We start from the raw sequence: 23,201 nt of genomic DNA, 5'->3' as shown, positions 1-23,201 counted from the left end.
AATTAACTTCCGTAGGCTTTCATGTATAAAAAAGCGTGTCTACATATCTATTGACTTCAGTAAAATGCATAAGATGCTTCTAAGATCACAGCAGATCTATCTTTTTTCCTACAGTTTGTCGACTGCACACCAACATAGAGATAAAAAAACAAAAACAGGAGCTGATATTAAAAGTAGCTTTGCATATTTAACACAGATCTAGTAATCTGCTTCAATTGGCAAAAACAACTGATTACTCTATTACTCTATTATTATCAACTATTACCTCACAAACATAATGTAAAAAGCATTACTTAATGAAGTCTTATGCGTTGATACAAACTCCACTTACAATCTGTGCTTAAAAGGATTGTCCTCTGTTTTTCTGCAGTGCATTTCACGTAATGCTGCCAATCAAGAACGATATGCCGATAAATAACTCTCGTTTGTGTGTTCCTCGTCTCTAGATTAATTTAGATCAACATCAGTGTCGATTAAAAACATGGATAAATGTTTTGCTGCTACGCCCTTGGCTGTAACCTAATGTATTCAAGCTGATTCAGACAAGTTGAATAATATTTTTGAATCATACCAGTTTATTTAGATGTTAAAAATGGAGCAAATTTTTTAAGTCAACATTTTTTCAGTGTAAAATTGTTGATGCAGTACTTATAGGAAATACTTCACATATATGATATATCTCGTATTCTGTTATTTATAAATACCTGAAATCCACATTAATCTTAGTCTGCAATAAAAGTGTGGTTCTTGAGGGTTTTTTGTTTTTTGTCATTTTGGATGTACATACAAGGATGCGCTTTGAAGATATCGCGAGATCTCACAAGCCACACTCGTGTTTCTTTGCATCGGACCACTGATATCGCGAGAGCGGAGTGACTTGCGTGAAATTATCCGGTGTCGGTGACCGAGGTGAGTAGGGATGTTGCGAAACGTAGGGACATTTTTTATTTATTTTTTTTTTCTTGTAAACGCATTATACATTGGTGGCGTAATAATGCATTTGCAATATTATGTGTATTAAAATGCATACTGTTGTTGTCGGCCGCCTATTCCTGCTATAGTATGTCTTCGTCGTTACAGATATAAAAGTGTTAGACGTTTTAAAAATTAAATAACTGTTATTTCCTGATCTGACATGGTCCGGCTTCCATGAGAAGGTGAGCTGTCATAATTAGTAATACAACGTGATGCGAGCATCTTTAAAAAATAAAGACGTCTCTTATTCTAGAAATCAGTTTTTATATCAGGGTTTCTGATCTTAAAGGATTGTTTCTCTTTAAACTGTATTTAAAATGGGCTACATGTATTTTTCTGGCTGTTGCATTTCTAATACAGGTCATTCCAGTTTTCTGGCATTTCATTAGAATACTCCAGTCATGATGTTGATGTCATCACCATTTTATGGAGGATTGATCTTATCCTTACAAACAAATTAATACAGTCACATCTCATAAACTCGTCTACAGAGACATCTCGTTCTGTGAATCAGCAGTTAGGGTAAAGCAATAGCGTACTTTCTTAGCTTTCCCATATTAAGCACATATTTTAAAAAGGGAATGACACATTAGTCTAGACAGTATATGGCCTTGTGGTTTATTTTGCTGATAGATTTCTTTACATGTATTTTCCTTGGCTCTATACGCATTTATTTAATCAATTCAATTTGATACAGTCATGAGTCATCTGAGATGAATTTGCAGATTAGTGCTCTCACCAAAAGGCTAGATTAAGATGACCTAACATTAACGTGACATCACTGATCTATGTTCACTCTTCAGTTAGCTTTTCATTTTCACTGGCTCTGTTTTTGAGGACTGAGAGGTGAAATATTTTGTGGGCTGTAATAACTGGATTATTTTTGCAAATGCATGCCATTATTATTTCTTCACACTACGTGTGCTTTATTTTTAATGTGTGCAATATTATTTTACATATGTTTTTTTTTCTTTTTTTACTGTTGAGTTAATACTTTGTGAAATGCAGTAACTGGACTAGTGTTGAAAAGTTCTATAAGTTGTTCTCATGAGAAATTTGTTCAATATTGATTAAACAATATCCCATGATATTGTTCATTGGATTTACTAATTCACAGTTCAGAATTATAGATAAAAAAATGGACAACACAATAGCATGTGTCTTTTAAAAACTGACCCTAGATTTTGTATGTTTTGTGTTGGGAAAGGCTAACCTACTACCATGGGAAACATTTTTGGCAACCTTTTGAAGAGCCTCATTGGGAAAAAGGAGATGCGGATTTTGATGGTTGGGTTGGATGCGGCTGGGAAGACCACAATCTTGTACAAACTGAAGCTGGGAGAGATAGTGACTACCATTCCCACCATCGGTGCTAAAACCGTTTAATTACTTGATAATTATTACATTATTTGCCTTTTTCTCAAGAGACAAAGCTCTTGATGTAATGTTTTAAGAGTCTTTTCAAATGTGTAATCTGGGTCCTGTTGTGCTTGTTTGTTACCTAGGTTTTAATGTGGAGACCGTTGAGTACAAAAATATTAGTTTTACAGTGTGGGATGTTGGTGGCCAGGACAAAATCCGACCTCTATGGCGTCACTACTTCCAGAACACACAAGGTGAAAAGAGAACTCACACACACACTGCACTAACAGGATTTAGCAAACCCTAATCGTATTTAGCAACTTTATACTGCTTGGTTGAGGATGTTCTCTGTTTTATCTTTTTGAAATTTTAGCCATTTAATTAAAATTTCGATTTCATATTGATGACAGAAAAGGTCTTTATTGTCCCCCTGTTGTGAACTACTGCCTCTCCGTAGCCACATTTCACATCTTTCCCCATGTCAATTGAAGGTCTGATATTCGTGGTGGACAGCAATGATCGTGAGCGAGTCAATGAAGCCAGAGAAGAGCTGATGAGGATGCTGGCTGAGGATGAACTGAGAGATGCTGTACTCCTTGTCTTTGCCAACAAACAGGCAAGAGCTCTCTTACGCTTCATCAGGCTTTCCAATATGGTGATGTGCAGCTGTCGTATCAAACTGTGATGTTATTGGTCATGATGCTGTCAACAGTGCATCTGTAAAAGATCTCAAGTGGTCGTATGGGAGAGATGGAGTTTTTAAGTTAAGCTTACCCCTTACAGCAGGACAGGACCTAAAAAGTGGTAATGGGGTGGAGGAGGGTGAAAACAACAGGGCATAATGAAGCAACGAAGGACAGCTGTGTGGAGCTTATAAAGCATAGGATGGATTATGATTGGATGAGATGCCTAAATTGAATGAATGACATGATGCTTACTACAAGTCTTCCTAATAGAATTATCGCTTAGGCTTCCATATCCAAGAGCAATGTAGTTGAGGAACAATGAGAAATTCATCTGAGAATGATAAGAATGGAGGACATCTTTGTCTATGCATCATTTCTAATTGGGCAAAGCAATAATGCTCTTGGTAATTGTGACATTGTCCAAAAAGGTGTTTAATGTAGCTTAAGACAGTAGATGGTAAACCTTAATGTTTGAGATATGTTGTGCCCTCGTTCGATCAGACTTTAAGTTCTAAAAGACATTTTTCAGGCACTATCCTAACAGTTTGTTTAGCCCATTTTACTGGTAGATGATATGATGGATTACAAGCAGAGAGAGGTTTTCAGACTATCTGAGTTTGGTGAAAGTTGTAACTTTGTGTTGGTGATGACATGGTCCAGTGTTTTCTTCTAACCTTTACAGCAGGATCCTGATAAAAGAATTTGGGAAGGATGTCATAGATTGCATTAATTGAACTCCCTTGCTATTATGAAGGTTCCCTCTGGTCGTGCAGTTTGCCATTGGTGAATGAATGAGTATAGACAGAGACAGTTTAGCCCGAGATGGACCACTTGTTTGAAAACGAATGGGAGAAATCAAAACACCCAATATGGCAATATACAGCAATATTGCAATATCATCCAATATAAGTCCCACATTAACCAGTCTAGGGCTGGGCGATTTCATCTATTCATTTCAAATTTACGTTTTTAAATTTTAATTTATTTCAAAATCGAGAAATCAAGGTTTTACATAAAAAATATTAGCAAATGCTATAATTAGGTATGTTGTCAATCCACCAAAGGCTTAATAAGGAAGAGAACCAAAATTTCATAGCACTGCACGTGTGCGTGCTTTAAATGAACATTACTGGTTAACAACATGCAGACTGATATAAAAGACACCGGTAATATTTCCAGTACGATTGTACAGTGTGATTGTAGCTCAACTTCTACCATAATGCATGAATACACCGGCTTATTTAGACCATAACTCGCCTTGGCATTCTGAGCATGCTGATGAACGGTCTCCTTTCAAATACCTATAATAAATCATTAGTTACATGAAGGTAACGGGCGCTTCATATCAAATCATATGGATGGGCTATAAATGTGAGAATCAAACATCCATGCTCCTTCTTTTACCATGATGATTCAGGTAGATCACTAATTATTGCTTTGATCTGTGACATGTTTCAAATGTACTCATTTGTGATCATTTTGATAAACTTTGCGAGTTGAATTGTAATGATAAATAATTTCATATCACTGCGCTGCTTAGCTAGTATTGCTAGAGGGCGCCTGACATTAGGGACTGATTTGCCTCAATCCGGGTGCCTCCACGTCTGAGACCATCAACCCGCATATCTTATCACGTGGCTTGTTGAGCGTGTTGCCATGGAGACATAGCGCTTGTGGAGGCTTCACGCCATCCACCGCGGCATCCATGCTCAACTCTCCATGCGCCCCACTGAGAATGAACCACATTATAACGACCACGAGGAGGTTACCCCATGTGACTGTACCCTCCCTAGCAACCGGGCCAATTTGGTTGCTTAGGAGATCTGGCTGGAGTCACTCAGCACGACCTGGGATTTGAACTAGCGAACTAGTGAACTCCAGGGGTGGAAGCCAGCATCTTTTACCACTGAGCTACCCAGGCCCCCCAGCAGATTATGAGATTTTAAAACACAGCCTTTTGCTCTTTAATCATTGCACAAGGCCAAACTGCGAGACTTTAATCAATCGTGCAGCCTTAATGGATACCATGTCTATGTTTTAGAGGTCAGAGTCTGCAGGTTTCAACGTTTTTTTCCCCCCTTTTTTCTTTTTTTTTCTCCTGATTAACACTTTTTATTGATTCTCACAAATGAAAGAGAACAAATAAAAACATATATACACAGAATCAACTTTTAACCCCCATTATTCCGTATTATTCCATAATGCCGCCACCCTGCCTAATTCGGTAAACCATTCTTGAAAAGAGGAAGCGCCTTTTAACTTACATCCTCGAAGAATCATCCGTCTGCCAATCAATACACTAGTTTGGAACCAGTTTTTATATATTTGTCACCTACATTAATAACTGCCCCATCACCCAATATACATAGTCTGGGGCAGAATGAAATTTGAGTGTCTAGAGTTTAGCAGATAAAATTCTGGACTCTTCCCAGAATTCTTGAATCTTAGTGCAGAACCACAGAGGATGGGGCTATGTCTCCATCCTCCAACTGACATCACCAGCAGGTAGGTGTATATTTTAAACCAAGCCTAATCAATCTAGTGAGGACCAGTAGAAATGATGCAAAATCTTAAACTGAATAAGGCGTACCCTTGCATCCCTAAACATAGTTTTAACATTTTTAAAAATTCTTTCCCACGCTCCATCCTCCAATACCAAGTTCAAATCTCTTTCCCATAACCTCTTAAGAGCTGTTAAGCCTCCATCACCCAGACTCTAAATCAACAAGGAGTAATACACTGATGCTTCATGGCCCTTCCCAAAGGCTGTGAGCACCATACAAAGAGTTTCTGTAGCTTTAGTTTGTACTACCACCAATAATAGTACAAAGTAAATGGCGCAGCTGTAAATACCTGAAAATTTGAGACCTAGAAATCCCAAATTGCTGTGTTATATTTTCAAATGATGTCAAAGCTCCGTTTTCATAAAGGTCACCAAGTGTAGCAGCACCCCTCTCGATCCATTCTTTCCAGCAAAAGGGGGACTTGTTGACACATAATTTGGGGTTCAGCCATATACTTGAGAAAACATTTAGGCAAGCATCAGAACTGAACATTGAAAACTTTGTCCGTACTGAATGTAAATGTGAAATAATAGGATGCATTTTTACTTCTCTTGGCAATTTAATAGAAAGACTTTGCAATGGTGTGATTGGGGCAAGGACCGCTTGTTCAATGTTGTACCAGGGAGGGGCTCTTTCTGGTGGAAGAGATCAATGGGTAAGGTGTCTAAGATTAAAAGTGTAGTAATAAAACAACATTTTGGGGAGGCCAAAACCTCTTTTGTCAATTGGTCTATGTAACTTACTGAAATGCAACCGAGGTTGTTTACCATTACAAACAAAAGACATAGATATTCTATAAAATTGTTTAAAATGAGAAAGAGGAACTTCTAGAGGGAGAGACTGCAGTAGATAATTGAATTTGGGGATACAATTCACAATTCATCAGAGAAATAATATGAAATTAATCCATTAGTTTGCACTGCCGCTAGGCGGTTATTTATAAAGTAACTTCATCCACACAATTAAAGTGTTTCCAAACCCGTACATTTCTAAAATCTTAAAAAGATAGTCCCATTCCACCGTATTAAAGGCCTTCTCGGTGTCAAGTGAGATGGCAGCGATCGGGGTCTGATCATTCGCTACTGACCACATAATGTTTATAAAACGTCTAATATTATCAGAAGAACTACAACCATGAATAAACCTCACTTGATCTACAGTATATCTATAAGAGATGTAATAACCCTGTTTAATCGATTAGCCAGAATTTTAGACAATATTTTTACATCTATCTGAATCAGCTAAATTGGACGATATCTTTTACATTCATTTGGGTCTTTATCTTTTTTAATAATGAAACGGATCAGGGCTTGTGTCATGGTTGGCGGTAGTTCACCTTTCTTTAATGACTCTGTGTAAACTTCTAACATAAGTGGAGCCAGTTCTGTGACATAAGATCTAAAAAATTCTGCGGCAAAACCATCTGGCCCCAGTGCCTTACCTGTTGGCAAGGCTTTAATTACATCAGCAAGCTCCTCCAAAGTAATATCTGAGTCTAAAGAGTTTTTTTGATCATTCGTCAGTTTAGGAAGTTCTAATGGCTCTAAGAAATTACTTATATCCTTATCTGTAGACAAAGACGTTGTCATGAATCCCGCCTTTGTTGTTCCTCCCACTCACCACCAGAGGGCTCCATCACCTGTGGATTGACTTTAGCTCTCTGGACTCCATTTCCCATAATCCCCGTACCTATCACTGATTACCTGCTCAGCTATTTAAGTCTCACTCTCACTCGCTGTCATGGCAAAGTCTTGTTTTGCCCTGGCTGACATTTCTGAGCGTTCTCTGTGTTTATTGCATTACCTGTGTATGATCATGGACTGTTCACCCTGTTTTGACCCGTTGCTGCCTGCCTACTATTACTGCCTTGTTTACCTGGAAATAACCTGTGATTGTCTACCGCCTGCCCCAACCTCTTGTTTATTGTCTACCTCTCTGGATTACCTTGGATATTACTGTTGCTGGTGATTGACCCCTGCCTATTAAAAGCTGCATATGGATCTCAACTCTGCTGACTCATCATTACAGAAGACTTCGCTACAAACCGATCCAGCTCACCACCGATGTCTCAGCGCAAGCGGATGTACACCACCAACAACTTGACCAGCTGTCATTGTTAACATAGGAGCTTGTTAAAACTTTGCAAAGCCTCCGTTTACCAACCCCAAACACTTCAGCCTCTTCATCCAATCCAGCAGCTTACCCGGCCTCACCTAGCACATTCACCACTAACCCATGCCTTGCCTTTCATGAGAAATTCAATGGATCACCAGCTAAATGTAAGGGATTTCTGCTCCAATGTTCTCAGTTTGTTAATCAACAACCCACACTATACCCCACTGATGAGAGCCGCATTTATCTTTGTTTGTTCGCTGCTTACTGGTAAGGCGTTAGACTGGATTGCAGCGGTGTGGAACGGCGACAGAACAACATTCCCTTCGTTCTGTTACTTCCTCCAACAATTTCGTGCTGCGTTTGAACATCCAGTAGGAGGCAAAATGGTGGAGATCAACTGCATTCTCTTCATCAAGGTAAGGCTCCATGCCACATCTCAGAAACGCCTCAGCCTGCTCCATGCCATGTCACAGCCAAGCCTGAGGCTGCTCCATGCCATGTCACAGCCACACCTCAGCCTGCTCCATGCCATATCACAGCCAAACCTCAGCCTGCTCCATGCCATGTCACAGCAATGCCTCAGCCTGCTCCATACCATGTCACAGCCAAACCTCAGCCTGCTCCCTGCCATGTCACAGCCATGCCTCAGCCCGCTCCATGCCATGTCACAACCAAGCCTCAGCCTGCTCAATGCCATGTCACATCCACGTCTGAATCTGTTCCACGCCATGTAACAGTCAAATCTGAGTCGGCTCCACGCCATTCCACAGTCCAGCCTTCCGCGACTCATTGCTCGAAGGCCTTCTCGGCCCTTGTCTTCAAGTTAAATTTTCCGCCACTAATATTGGTGCGTAGGGCCATGAAGACCCTTTCCCACAAATTGTTAGTGCCCTTGCCTGCCACGGCCAATGAGCTGATGCCCATGCCTGCCACAGCCAACAAGCCAACGCCCACACCTGCCACGGCCAACGAGCTGGAAGCCTCGTCCATCCTAGAGCCTGCGTTGCCAGCTTCGTCCATCCCAGAACCAGCGTTGCCAGCCACGTCCACCCCAGAGCCTGCGTTGCCTACTCTGGCCAACCGGAGGAGGAGGAGAGGAAAGGCTTCCGTTTCCTATGTTCACAACCACAGACAGAGTCGTTTCCAAGTCTCTACCTATGTTTACGACCACAGAGGTCGTACCCGAGTCTCTGTCCTTGCCCACGACCACAGAGGTCGTTCCCGAAACTCTGCTCATGTTCGCGAGCACTGAGGTCATTTCCCAGTCATACTGGACTCTTAGTCTCAAGCCTACCACGGTTCTGCCATCCACGGCTCTGCCCCTCAAGCCTCCTACAGCTTGGTTGGGAAACACTGCTTTATGATATGGTTTTGGGTGGAGATTTCAATCTGTAAATGGATTTGGTCCTTGATAATAGTGATGCAAAAGTGTGTAGACATTTTAGAGCAACATTGACACTACAGAAGATGTGTAAAAATCTTGTCTTACAGACATTTGGAGACTTCTTAATCCATCTGGGAGGGACTACACTTTTTTCATCAGATTTACTCTAGAATAGATTTTTTTATTTTTTTATATCTGTGTCACTCATTCCTTTGGCCATTGATTTCTCAATTGGGAACATTTTAGTTTCAGATCAGTGTGTTTAGAGATGTTGCCGCATTTAGAGAAAAGAAAATCATATAGATGGTGCTTTAATATATCCCTTCTACAAGTCCCTGAATTTCAACAAATGTTAAAGACAGAAGTCAATGTTTATGTTGAAACCAATTTGTCCTCAGTGTCCTCTGTGGGTGTAGCAATGGAGGCACTTAAGGCAGTCCTTAGGGGGCAGATCATACAATATGCTTCATTCATTAAAAAGGTCAAAGCACAGTGTCCTGGGTAGCTCAGTGAGTAAAGACACTGACTACCACCCCTGGAGTCACGAGTTCGAATCCAGGGCATGCTGAGTGACTCCAGCCAATTCTCCTAAGCAACCAAATTGGCCCGGTTGCTAGGGTGGGTAGAGTCACATGGGGAAACCTCCTCGTGGTCGCTATAATGTGTGATTCTCTCTCTCGGTGGGGCGCGTCGTGAGTTGGGCGTGGATGCCACGGAGAATAGCGTGAAGCCTCCACATGCGCTACATCTCTACGGTAATGCGCTCAACCAGCCATGTGATAAGATGCACGGATTGACTGTCTCAGACGCGGAGGCAACTGAGATTCGTCCTCCACCACCCGGATTGAGGTGAGTCACTACGCCACCACAAGGACTTAGAGCGCATTGGGAATTGGGCATCCCAAATTGGTGAGAAAAAAAAAAGAAAAACAAAGTAAAGATACCGCCTTCCTTCTTTTTATAGGGTGCCCCAGCTCATTAACATTCCACGTGGAAAGAAACATTTTACCAACAGTATATTAAAGGGTGAAATATTGATATGCAAAACTAAATTGTGTACCCAAAGCAAAATTCGAAGATGCGCCATCAGAGAGCCCTTGGTGCTGATGGAGGATCGCGACGCCGAGTAGAGGTTGGTTCGATGGTACTGGAATTGTCTGCCAGGAGGTGGAGGAACTGCTGCAATCTGCCAAGAAGTGGAGGAACTCCTCTCTCTCTCTGGCGTCTCCGGCTCTTCCCTTATCTCCCTCCCGCTGATTAGGCAACTCAGCGCCGGGCGTGCATCCTCACGGCCTGGCCATGCCCTCCTCCTCGTCACAACCACTTTCCAACTTTGATGTAACCATAAAACTGGGTAAGGCTCGGGACCCATCTTTATGATGGTAGCCCGTGAAAGGAACAGTGGCACGCTCCTTCCCTCCATAGTGCTAGGGTCGTCTCCTTGGGAAAGAGAGAACAACCCTCAAGCCCCCCTGCTAGGGTTACAGCAAAAAGTTTTTTCCATCATTCTGTAAAGACCTGGAGTAAAATAGATCCTAATTATCCCATTTCCGTTATAAGAAATAAGGAAAAGGACGACTCATCTGCCGTGAGTTGCAACCCTTGTCGGTGGAGGAAGAGATCCTGGTCTCTGAGAAATGTGGTTTGCTATGGCTTCCACTATTTCAACACGGTACTTTGGCTCCTACTTCACCTAGGCGGGAGGTTGGAATGGCTCAATCCAATCAATCGGCTGGTCAAAACATGCCCTGGGAATACTCTGTGGTAGCCGAACATCAAATATCTCTCAGATTCCCAGTAGGCACTGGCTAAGGGTCAATCAAGTAAATTGAGCAACTTGTTATCATCCCTGTATCCCTGATGCATAATATGCTGGAAATCCGTGACGCTGTGCATCCCTTACTTTTGGGCTCCAAGGTGGGTGGGGAGCAGAGATGACAAAACTAAAACCCCAGAACATGGCTACAAAACACACCTCAAAAAAACGTTTCTTGGACCTGGATACAGACAATACCTCAGAAAACAGACGTGCTCTTGTGCCGAGTAATGATGACTGGCCAAAATTCATCATCATTGAAGCTGCTGCTCCAGATTGTCCAATCATCAAGCTTTACCCTTTCGCTATACAAAAAGATATTGCAGGAATAGTGGGAACAGTAAAGGAAGTGAAAATACAAGATTCTTGTGGAATGCAGTAAAAAAGCCAATGCTGAAAATCTACTGCATGCCAGCATGTTTGCTGGAGCTCAAATAAAGACATCTCCTCGTCCAATTTGGAACTACAGTAAAGGAGTAATCCGAACTAGAGAGTTGGATGATGTGGATGAAGAAGAAATAACGCACGGGCTCAAGATCCAAGGAGTAATGAACGTCAAAAGAATAATAATCAAGAGAGAAGAGTGAACGATTAAAACTGGTACGTACATCCTCACCTTTAATAAACCGCTAATCCCAGATAAACTTCAAATTGAATACTTAAGTGTTCCAGTGGACTTATTTGTACCCAACCCTCTGCGGTGTTTCAACTGTCAAAAGTATGGCCATGGATCTAATGGCTGCAACAACAAACATACATTTTGTAACTGTGGGGAGGTAGGCCACGACAAAGGGAGCTGTGAAAAACCATCAAAATATTGTAATTGCTCAGGTTACCATTCATCTGCATCAAAACAGTGTCCCATGTGGATCAAAGAAAAGGAAATACAGAAGATCAGGTGTAGTAAGAGAATCAGTTACCTCGAAGCAAAGAAAACGGTGGATGTCATCCCTGTTTTTACGCTGAATAAAACCTTCGCCTCTGTTGCAAAAAAAGCTGTGAGAACAACAGACTGCCAAACAGATATCACCTGGATGCATAAAGACAAACCCCAAACCGTTAACCATAGTAATATTCCCCCAAAGATGAAGAACACAGGAACCCAGAGCAAAACTCTTCTAAATGACATTCACTCCAGTCAGAGCTCAATAACAGGAAACCAAAAGGCAAATAAAAACAACGGTATGGCAAGTTCTTCACAATCAAAAGTATCCCAAGATGAAGCCTCAAAGACAAAACAAATGAAAGATGTGGAAATGAAAGAGAATGAATACCACAGTAGAAGTCCATCCCCTAAAGGCAGAACCAAGAAAACTGTCCTTATTCTCCTTAATAGGTAATGGAAAATTCTATCATCCAATGGAACTGTCGTGGTATCAGGGCAAATTTTATGGAGCTGCAGCGTCTAACTGCAATTATTAACTCTCTAGCCATATGTCTTCAAGAAACACAATTACCACCTCTCTAGACAGTACTCTCTCTTTTAAAAATGTTACAAGTTTTAACACTTTCGGTCCCAGTGACAAGTGGGCTTCCGGTGGTACAACCATTTTAATAAGAAAAGATGTGATCCATAGTCATATAAATATTAATAGCAACCTACAGGCAACAGCAGTATGCCTGACTTTGCAGAAAACCATAACTGTCGTCTCTATCTGCATTCCTCCAAATTTAAACTTGACACACATGGACCTAGATCACCTTATCGCTCAGCTCCCATCTCCTTTTATTCTCATGGGAGATTTTAATAGTCATAACACTTTGTGGGGCAGTAATCACTGTAACACAAAAGGGAAGAAGATTGAAGATTTTATAGATAACCACACCTTATGTATTTTATATAATGGACTGAATACCTATTTACATCCAGGATAGGGAACGTACTCTGCAGTTGACCTAACAATTTGTCAGCCTGAATTATTTTTAGACCTATCATGGAAAGTTTGGCATGACCTCTGTGGAAGTGACCATTTCCCAATCATTGTAACCATCAAAGGCAGAGAATAAGAAACAAATGTACAAAGATGGCAAAGTAAAAAAGCAAAAAGTATCAATTTCAAACCCTCTGTTATGAGAAACTGACACAGTTTCCAGAAGACATCCCAGATGCTATGCAGAATTTACTGAAACGCTCATATCTATAGCTAATGATACAGTCCCAAGAACATCTTTAAATATAAAACATAGACGACTTCCATGGTTTGATGATACATGTAAGGAAGCTATAAAAGAGAGGAAAAAAACTGAAAGACTGTTCTTCAGACATCCATCAACTGAAAATCTTATCAAACTCAAGATGAGTAGAGCACGAGCAAGAAGAATTATAAATGAAGTAAAAAAGAGTGACTCCAGCCAGGTCTCCTAAGCAACCAAATTGGCCCGGTTGCTAGGGAGGGTAGAGTCACATGGGGTAACCTCCTCGTGGTCGCTATAATGTGGTTTGTTCTCGGTGGGGCGCATGATGAATTGAGCGTGGTTGCCGCGGTGGATGGCGTGAAGCCTCCACACGCGCTATGTCTCCGTGGCAACGCGCTCAACAAGCCATGTGATAAGATGCGTGGGTTGACTGTCTCAGACGTGGAGGCAACTGGGATTCGTCCTCCGCCACCCGGACTGAGGCGAATCACTACGCCACCACGAGGACTTAGAGCGCATTGGGAATTGGGCATTCCAAATTGGGAGAAAAAGGGGAAAAATCCCCCAAAAAAAAAAAAATGAGGTAAAAAAGAAAAGCTGGAGAAGATTCGTTTCCAGCATGACAACAAGTACTCCATCATACAAAATATGGAACCTGATACGGAAAATGAAGGGAAAAAACACATCAAACAGCACGGCACACTTTTGACTTCAAAACAAGAAATTGCAAACATTCTAGCAAAAACTTTTGAAAACAATTCATCTATTGGGAACTGCCTTCCTGCTTTTCGAACTTTTCTTGCTCAACAAGAAAAAGAATAGTTTAACTTCGGCTCCAGTAACACAGAGCCATACAACCAACCTTTTTCTATGGAAGAACTACAGCGAGCCATTAAAAAATCCCACGACAGAGCTGTTGGACCGGATAAAATCCACTATCAATTTTTTAAGAATCTACCCCACCTTTCCCTGAAAATGCTCCTTAGAATTTTTAACTCCATCTGGATATCGGGAAAAATCCCATCCGCCTGGCATGAAGCAGAAATAATACCTATTCCAAAGCCAGGAAAAGACCATAACGACCCCATAAACTACCGCCCTATAGCTTTAACCAGTTGTTTATGCAAAACAATGGAGAGGATGGTCAATGATCGCCTGGTCTGGATACTGGAATCTAAACACCACATAAGTGTAACGCCCACTGTGGTTTCAGGAAAGGTCGAAGCACTACAGATCACCTTATTTGTCTTGAAAGCTATATTCGTGACACCTTTACCAGAAAAGAACACGTTGTAGCTGTCTTCTTTGATTTGGAGAAAGCCTATGACACGACATGGAAACATGGATTTTTAAAGGATCTGTACCAATTGAATTTTAGAGGTAGACTGCCAATCATCATTGAAAGTTTTTTATCGAACAGACTTTTTAGAGTTAAATTAGCAAACACCTTGTCTAACCTACATAAACAAGGACTTGGAGTACCTCAAGTAAGTATCCTATCAGTAACCCTCTTCAGTATTAAAATAAGTAGCATTGCAAAAGTCATTGGTTCTGATGTCCTCTGTAGTTTATATGTAGATGATATCTGCATTTGCTACAAGAGCAAGTACATGAATACTATCAAGCAAAAAATCCAATTGAAGATAAACAAAATGCACTCCTGGTCATCACAGAATGGTTTCAAGTTCTCACAAACAAAAACCATCTGTATGCATTTCTGTCGGCTTCGTTCACTACACAATGAACCAGAGTTGTTTATGGATGGAGTCCCCATTAAAGTTGTTAAAGAGAACAGGTTTCTTGGTATTACTTTTGACAACAAACTGTCCTTTTATTCCTCACATTAAATCACTAAAAAAGAAATGTTTTAAAGCTAAGAATGTTTTAAAGGTTTTATCCAAAACCAAATGGGGAGCAGACAGCTCAACTCTCATGAACTTGTACAGAACCATGGTACGCTCAAAGCTGGACTATGGAAGTATCATTTATGGATCAGCTAGGAAGTCATACATAGTACTTTTGGACACTGTACACCACTATTCAGCAGTTTTCCCACTTCAGCATTCAACAATATATAAAAAAAATTTTTTTAAAAGTTCGTCCATTTGGCCTACATATAAAAACCCATCTGGAGAATCTGAAAGTGGATCTAAACAGTTTGGAACAGACACATTTCTGCAAAATTCCTCCATGGGATCTCAAAAAGCCTAAAATCCATGTGGATTTAACAAGGAACCAAAAATCCAAAACGTATCCGAATGATTTCCATCAACAATTTCTGGACATAAGAGCAGTATACCCACAACATATCCAATATACACAGATGGATCTAAATCTGGAAATAAAGTGGCAGCAGTTTTGCAACAAAACAAACTGTCAGGGTATCCGCATCCCTGACCAAAGTTCAGTTTTCACTGCAGAGGCAAATGCTCTACTACTGGCACTGAAGTTTATTGAGACCTTTTTTTAATAATAACTGATTCAAAACCATGTCTTGAAGCATTGGAAGCTACTAAAACTGATCACCCAACAATCGTGAAGATTTTAATCAAACTGTCATCTCTTGAAGCAAAGAGTTTTAATATTATTTTCTGCTGGGTACCTGGACACTCAGGAATCTCTGGTAATGAACAAGCAGACAGAGCTGCCAGAGAAGCACTATCTACTGAACTAGTAAAATACCCTATACCTTCCACAGATCTGAAACCGACTCTGAATGTATATATAAAAAACAAATGGCAGTCGGAGTGGGATCAATGTTTAAACAACAAATTACGGGAAATAAATCTTGTTGTTGGAACAAGATATGTGTTCCCTTTTAATAATCGCTGGGATCATGTTATTTACACACGATGCCGGATAGGACATACAAGACTCATACACCAATTTTTACTATCAGGAGAAAATTCACCAAAGTGCTCATCTTGTCAGAATCCACTATCCATTAAACATATTTTAATGGACTATCATACCTCTACACATCTGAGGAACCTTTATTATTCAGTTGATACTTTTGAAAAGGTTTTTAATCAAGTGAATCAAATTTAGTTTTGAGGTTTTTAGAAAAAATGAATCTTAAACACCTTATTTAACTCTATTTCTAAATAACTAAACCTGGCTCCTGCCATGAATATAGCCATAGAAGCTGGCATGGCATAAAAAATGAAAGAAAGAAACAAACAAAACATGTAACCATAAAAACCTGAACAACCCACAGAACAGAAAAAGATGAGCTTCAACCCTGTGCACAACAGTCCCAACTGGTGTCTATCCCCTGGAAATCCGACGGTCCACGCATGCTCACTAGATTTTCCGTGACACTATTACTATCAGAATGCTCAAGTCCAGTGTTTTTTTCTTTTTCTTGTTTTTATTTATTTATTTATACGTAAACCTGCCATTAAATTGCACATAAATATATTCAATAAAATAGGCCCCAGTAAATAATAACATTGAACCCACAAAATGAACAAATTAACTAAACAATAAGTCATTAAAGGGAGAAAAAAAAAAAAAAAACAGAATAACAGACCCTCTCAAACTGCGTTAGCAAAATGTACGATGTGTAGTCTATATTATTGATTAAGTGCAGGCAAATTTACCCACTCACACCATTAATTTAATGAAAGCCATAGCTTGTCATGGGCATGTGAAAGTCTTGCGTCCATCCTTGGTGTCAGTTCTCAGCTTAGCAGGGTAAAGCAATGCAAAGCTCACCTTTTGCTCGTGCAGTAATTTCTTACACTCTTTGAATCTGTCCCATTTGACGTGTGTAGCATTGGCGAATTCTGGAAAAACCATAATGTTGCAGTCCACCCAGCACAACTTGCCTTTATTCCTCGCCATTCATAGAACAAAGTCTCTGTCTGCCGACTGCAAGAATCTTGCCAGGATGGATCGAGGTCTGTCGCCTGTTTTGGAAAGCTGACCGAGCGCTCTGTGTGCCCGCTCTATTTCGAGCCAGTGACCTGCTGTGTCTATCAAATTTGGAATGAGCCCCTCCAAAAACTTGATCATATCTTGACCTTCCTTTCCCTCTGGGATTCCAACAAAATGAACATTATTACTAGGGGTGGAAAAATGCATCGATGCATCGCGGTTGATCTATCAAAGAAATTTTGATGCATCGATTATGAAATTTAAGAAACGATTATCATTATATATTAATACCCAATGTGTCCATCTCATATTACACAAACCTTCTTGCAACAGACACAGAGTGGAGCACATGAGATTAAAGGGAAAGAAAGCCCACTTTGAACTAAAGAAAGTTTATGCAGCCGAGTTCACCCCGCAAACCTACATAAGATAAAATGGATGGATGGATGGATACATGGATACTGCCGAGTTCTGCTTTCTGTGTCATTATTCAAAACGGTTTGCATCTATTGACCAGTGTAAGTTCATTGTTGTTGCCTTCTTCCCCAATTAAGATATGCTAATATTGCTTTTGTGTATCTCCATAAAATGTGTAATTTCTCCATAAAATAGTTTAACCATGAATAGAACTGGGCTTAAATAAATGTGACTAGTGGGCAGACATTGTTGGCTGTGAAGTAAAACACTCACTCATTAATTCATTATTTTTATAGTGAATTCTACAGACTAGGGAGCGATTTCAGACTGTTCTGAAGGTAACTAACCAGTTGATTACAGTCACCTGTGATTGGTCAATGACACATGGCAGCCATGAAAAGATAAAAAAATTTATCTTTCGCAGTGTGTGCTGCAAACAGTCCTGCATGGAAATGCGATTGAATTGTAGTGAACATGCTTGACAAGCGGAGGTGACTCCGTTTAGCTGCCTGGTGCCTCTTTCCCTATCCCAAAATGAATAGGGAACTCACGGTTGCCACATCCTGTGTTACCGCCTTTACATGCTACTAATAAACATTTTTTCATTCTATGACCCTGCTGAGCCTGCTCCATTAAAACCTGGATCGTATCTGCCTGCACATGACATTTCATCTGTAATTTCTGGTTTCAGATTTCAGATTTCACAATGCATCACGATGCATCGTAATTGTAAGGTAGAGAATCGTAATCGAATCGAATCATTGTCAGTGCGAATCGTCAAACCCCTAATTATTACGTCTGCTCCTATTTTCCATATCTTCTATTTTTTTCCCACACCTGGTCCATATCAGCCTTGCTGGTAGGCAGGTTAGCCTGTAGCTCTTTCCCAGCTGACTCCAGAAACTTGACTCGCTTTTCAACATCGTCTATTCTTGTAATCAGGGTGGAAAATTTCGCCTCCACAGATGTGGTCGCTCAACATATTTCTGCGAGGCCCTCCATGTCGGTCGAGATTTTCGTTAGTGCTGCATAAATGTTTGCAATATCTTGACCTACGTCATGAGGCTCGCTGATATTATCAACTGGACCCCCACCATAATTATGCTGCAAGGCATCAGATGCGTGCGAATGCAAGTGCCTTTTAATGTCCCCACAGACCGACGATTTCACATTTTTCAACATCTTACACTGCCAGCACAGTTTAACAATCAAAACTAGCTCAGTGGTAAAGACGCTGGCTATCACCCCTGGAGTTCGCTAGTTCGAATCCCAGGGCGTGCTGAGTGACTCCAGCCAGGTCTTCTAAGCAACCAAATTGGCCTGGTTGCTAGGGAGGGTAGAGTCACATGGGATAACCTCCTTGTGGTCGCAATAATGTGGTTCGTTCTCGGTGGGGTGCGTGGTGAGTTGAGCGTGGATGCTGCGGTGGATGGCGTGAAGCCTCCACACGCGCTATGTCTCCGTGGCAACGCGCTCAACAAGCCACGTGATAAGATGCACGGGTTGAAGGTCTCAGACGCGGAGGCAACTGGGATTCGTCCTCCGCCACCCGGACTGAGGCGACCACGAGGACTTAAAAATGCACATTGGGAATTGGGCATTCCAAATTGGGAGGGGAAAAAAAAGGGAAAAATCCAAAAAAACAAACAAAAAAACAATCAAAACTATTTCAGTTCTCACCGATTAATATTGATTAAAAAGATAATTGTAGCAAAGTGAAGCAGAGCACTCCTTTAAGCGACCAACACTCGCATAGCGTCATGTGACTCCCCCCACCCAACGTACTTTTTTTTCCCACATCCAAGTTAACCCTATAACACCATGTGTACCAAATATGATACACAACAACATTTGACGGCTCCTGTTTCAACTCTCTGTTCAAGCTGAAAAGCCAAAAAAAGTATGGTTTGTAAGTTTCACATGTTTATGGCACCATCTTGTGGTTATTTGTGAAAAAAGTGCTTTTAATGTTTATGTCAATCTATTTAAAATGGTGGGGGACTTTATACTGTTGGTATAAATGAACTTATACTTGGTTAAAATTTGTTATATTATTTTATTGAAAAGGAATGTTGAAATCCATATGTATCAAATATGATACAACAGGCTTTTGAGGTATATCTTTCAATCAACATAACATTCTATTCATGCTTACTATAATTTTGTTTGTTTTTTAATCACAGAGCTTTGAAAATTCTGACATATAATTTTAATAAGATATATTTAAAGTGTGAACTAATATTTCTGTGTATTTTCATACATGCAGCCTGCTGTCATTATAAAGTTCTCAATATTTTACATTACAGGCTATGATGATGTCATCTTACATAAGTTCCTGAGACACAGCGAAAAAAGTTTTACAATTTCCCTTTTTTAAATGTCAGTATAGTGTTTGGTGCATAAAATACATATGATAAAATCTGTTTATTGAATTTATTTTTATTCATATTGTATTTGATGTGCTGAATTGAACTGTGATTGACATTTCAATCCATATTTATAGACCAAGGAGAGGAAGTTGTCATGGCAAAATTTTTGGTATCTCTGAAAAGCCCAAGGAGTCCTCTGATAATACCCCAAGATTTAACACTGTAGCATATATGGGCTAAGAAAAACATAAATAAAAAATTTCCTATACAAAAATGAATTGCTGGGCCTCAGGAGGATAATGACTTTTAAAGCCTAATGTATCAAATATGATACATATATTTTATTTATTTATTTATTTTTACGATTTATTTTTATAGTTTTTCTAATGGTACTAAAAACAGTTTCATGTAAACTGACAATTATTTCATGTCAGGCTTTACAGGGTTAATTTCCCGATCAAAACTGAAAAAAAAAAAGAACTTTCTATTTATTATCTTTCTATAAATTTTGAAAATGTTCTACTGTCTGGACTGAGTCTGCAGGGGTTTATGATTATACATAAAAAAAAATTGACACAATGAGTACTTTCTAGATAAACATGATCATTTTTAGATATTGATTTCTAAATAACTTTCTAGATAGACTTGGTTTAAATAAAAATTCATACCTACATAGGCTAAAAAAGTATTTTTCAGTTGTCTTATTTTATACTATTATTTCTGAACATCTGGGTTATTTAAAAAAAAATAGAATTTGATTTATTTTACATTTACACTATGTTGACGATTTCCTGTGTGGTGCAGTTTTTTTGTGCATTGTTCTTGCAGAACTTTGTTTTCTATAATGAATTTATTTTTATTTTTTTCTAACCAGGTTGCCTTGCATTCTAATAAAGAACATGTTATTTTAATCATGTTGGAGTCACTTTTTAGCTGAGTTCATTTAAAAGTTGAATAATCGAATCGTGAGTCGTCATTAAGTTTGAAAAAATCAAGATTTTATTTTGTTTGCCACATTGCCTAGCCCTAAACCAATCACGTTTTAGATACAGACATTTCCTGTCAGTTAACACAGGAACGTGCATGCACATTAGCTGGACCAGATTGAAAAGATAGTGTTGTTTTCCTAGCACTGAGCTAAAGAAGCTAAATTTATGAGACCATTGTTCTCAGATTTTACTGCTGATTTGAAATATGTTATTTGATCTCAATCTTGACCAACCGTTTTTGGAGATTTCGGCATTTCCACATTCAAGTAGATAGGAGCTGTACTTGTGTACATGTGGTGTTGTGACTACGGATATCATAACTGCTGTGAAGTTGCCCTGTATGTGGAAGAGTATGCACTTGATAGGAGGTATACTTGATAGGTGGTATTGATAGGTGCACTTGATAGAAATAAGTATATATATACTGTATTAAATTATCTATTTGTCTATGTTTCTGTCTCACTTTATAGGATCTGCCAAATGCCATGAATGCTGCAGAAATTACAGATAAGCTTGGTCTCCACTCTCTGCGCCACCGTAACTGGTATATTCAGGCTACCTGTGCCACCAGTGGAGACGGCCTATATGAGGGCCTGGACTGGCTGGCCAACCAGCTCAAGAACAAGAAATGAAGCAGACTGGATCCAAATGGAACTGGTGGGAGAGGAGTCACCTGAGGCAGCTCATCAGGGAGCACCAGTGGTTTTGATGTTTCTTTCATCATTTGCAAGTTTGAGACCAACAGGAGCCGGGTCATTACAGAACAAACCTTCAGTGTATTCCCACACCATGGAAGATAAGCTGCATTAAGCCCCTCTCCACCCTTGTCATGACTCTAACAGGTTAATAAAATGATTGGGTGGTACCCATGATTTTCATATTTATTTGGAGATAGAAATGTTTTGCTGTGCTCATAAAATCAGTGATTTAAAAAATAATTTTGTGTCTGTACATTGTAAATGTATCAAAGTAATGGGGAGTGAATGAAAAGCTTTTACATATATTACTACTATGGAATATAGGAGTAAATCTTAAATGCAGGTCATTTAAACTATCTTAAAGCTGCACTAATAGCAGAGAAACCTGTTGATTCAGTTTCCTAAAAGTAGTGAAATCAAGTGAAAAGATTTTAAACCATTTCAGAAATGCTCTGATTGTTGCAGAAATTTAAGAAACATGTTGTTTTGCTACTGAAAACTAAGTAGACATGCATTGCGATTTATTAGCAATTCAGCCAGACTTCATGACTGTCCATTTTACTAAGTGGTGTTACTGCTTTTAATGCATGTATATACACATAATGTTTTTGCACAGGTTACTGAGCAAGCTTTGATTAGTTCTGTTTGTAAACAGATAGAGGAACTGATTGTTGTATTTCTCTTGTCCTGGCATGCATTTGCAATTATTAAATACCACATTGTTCTATGTGCAGTTCACTAACCAAGCAGCTGTTGTGGTGGGGTACTCTACTCAGTTCTATGGCTAAATAATGACATTTGTTTCACTACAGTTAACTTTGCTGCTCTTGCATGCTGTTTGTCTGTGTTGTGGCGTGGCGTGTAGAAATGCTCGCATTGATCGCTGAATGTGCCGTCATTAATTACGTTGCATTTGTTTTTGTGACCTTTTGGCAATGTTGCATTACTTTAGCCCTGTGACTGATGTAGCTGATGGTAATTATTTGTGATTTGTTCATCCGATTATCACTACAATACCTCTGATGTTCACACCTTTCACATTACGAATAATGTCTTGATTTTACAATGGACTTAGAGTCAGTAACACAGGTACCAATAGACTAGAATATGTATGGTTGTGTTTGTTTGCTCATGAATGACTGAGTGTGTTTATACATTATGTTACAAGCTTAATAAAATATGTGCTTAGATAATGTAATGCGAAGATCTATTACTTCTTGTAAAATCTTGTCTTTGCATTGAGCTACTATTGAGAACATTTTTCATTCTGCAAACATAAACTTCACATTGCTTTAGAAACAAAACATGACAGTTCCTTATCTTTCTTATTTTGCATCTATACACACAATTATTTTCAGTTGTCCATACACCTATCTATCCTTATCTATTACACCTATCTATCCTATCTATTCTCCTCCATTTATCCATGCTTGACAACTAGACTTGTTCCCAGTCATTACCCTCCAAAATAAAGAATTTTAAAATATTGCATAATATTTGTTTAATTTATTAAACACCACAAAATAAATAAATAAATAAAAAATGCAGAATTATAGCTTAATTGTTCCCTTTGCTCTTTTACACTTTAAGTGCTTAAATTGAGGCTTCAAATCCATATTTTAGTGTGTGAATTTAGTCCATTACACAAAGCATAAAAGAAGAATGTTAATATTACTAATAAAGTATTATTATGACAGGTGCTTGATCTCCATGAGTACAAATTACAGACTGCGTAAAAAGGCTTATTTAAATGATTTTACAAAACTGCACAAATAAACTATTTACAACCACAAAACATGGTTTTGTTCTTG

At 39.4% G+C, this 23,201-nt stretch overlaps 1 protein-coding gene across 2 annotated transcripts; it reads left to right on the top strand.

The window, feature by feature from the left end:
- Positions 1–821: 821 nt before the first annotated feature.
- LOC127419429 (ADP-ribosylation factor 3) lies at positions 822–23,201 on the top strand. Of its 2 annotated transcripts, none has more exons than XM_051660810.1 (5): positions 822–909; positions 2,183–2,344; positions 2,481–2,591; positions 2,829–2,953; positions 21,163–23,201. In XM_051660810.1, the coding sequence occupies exons 2-5, from the start codon at positions 2,197–2,199 to the stop codon at positions 21,322–21,324; spliced, it is 546 nt and encodes a 181-aa protein (XP_051516770.1). In that variant the 5' UTR covers positions 822–909; positions 2,183–2,196; the 3' UTR covers positions 21,325–23,201. The 2 variants fall into 2 exon arrangements, with proteins under 2 accessions (XP_051516770.1, XP_051516769.1); XM_051660809.1 differs by lacking the exon at positions 822–909 and adding an exon at positions 921–1,157.

Source organism: Myxocyprinus asiaticus, chromosome 28 (assembly GCF_019703515.2).
Source record: "Myxocyprinus asiaticus isolate MX2 ecotype Aquarium Trade chromosome 28, UBuf_Myxa_2, whole genome shotgun sequence".
In the NCBI taxonomy this organism is placed as follows: domain Eukaryota; kingdom Metazoa; phylum Chordata; class Actinopteri; order Cypriniformes; family Catostomidae; genus Myxocyprinus; species Myxocyprinus asiaticus.
The sequence above is the reverse complement of the archived record's forward strand: the minus strand, read 5'-3'. Positions and strand labels throughout refer to the sequence as shown.

What these genes read in the sequence shown, in the direction of transcription:
- LOC127419429 (XM_051660810.1), top strand. Translation starts at nt 2,197, where the DNA reads ATGGGAAACATTTTTGGCAACCTTTTGAAGAGCCTCATTGGGAAAAAG. An exon ending in GACTACCATTCCCACCATCG is followed by an intron (nt 2,345 to 2,480) that starts GTGCTAAAACCG and finishes TTTGTTACCTAG; the next exon opens with GTTTTAATGTGGAGACCGTT. An exon ending in TTGTCTTTGCCAACAAACAG is followed by an intron (nt 2,954 to 21,162) that starts GCAAGAGCTCTC and finishes CTCACTTTATAG; the next exon opens with GATCTGCCAAATGCCATGAA.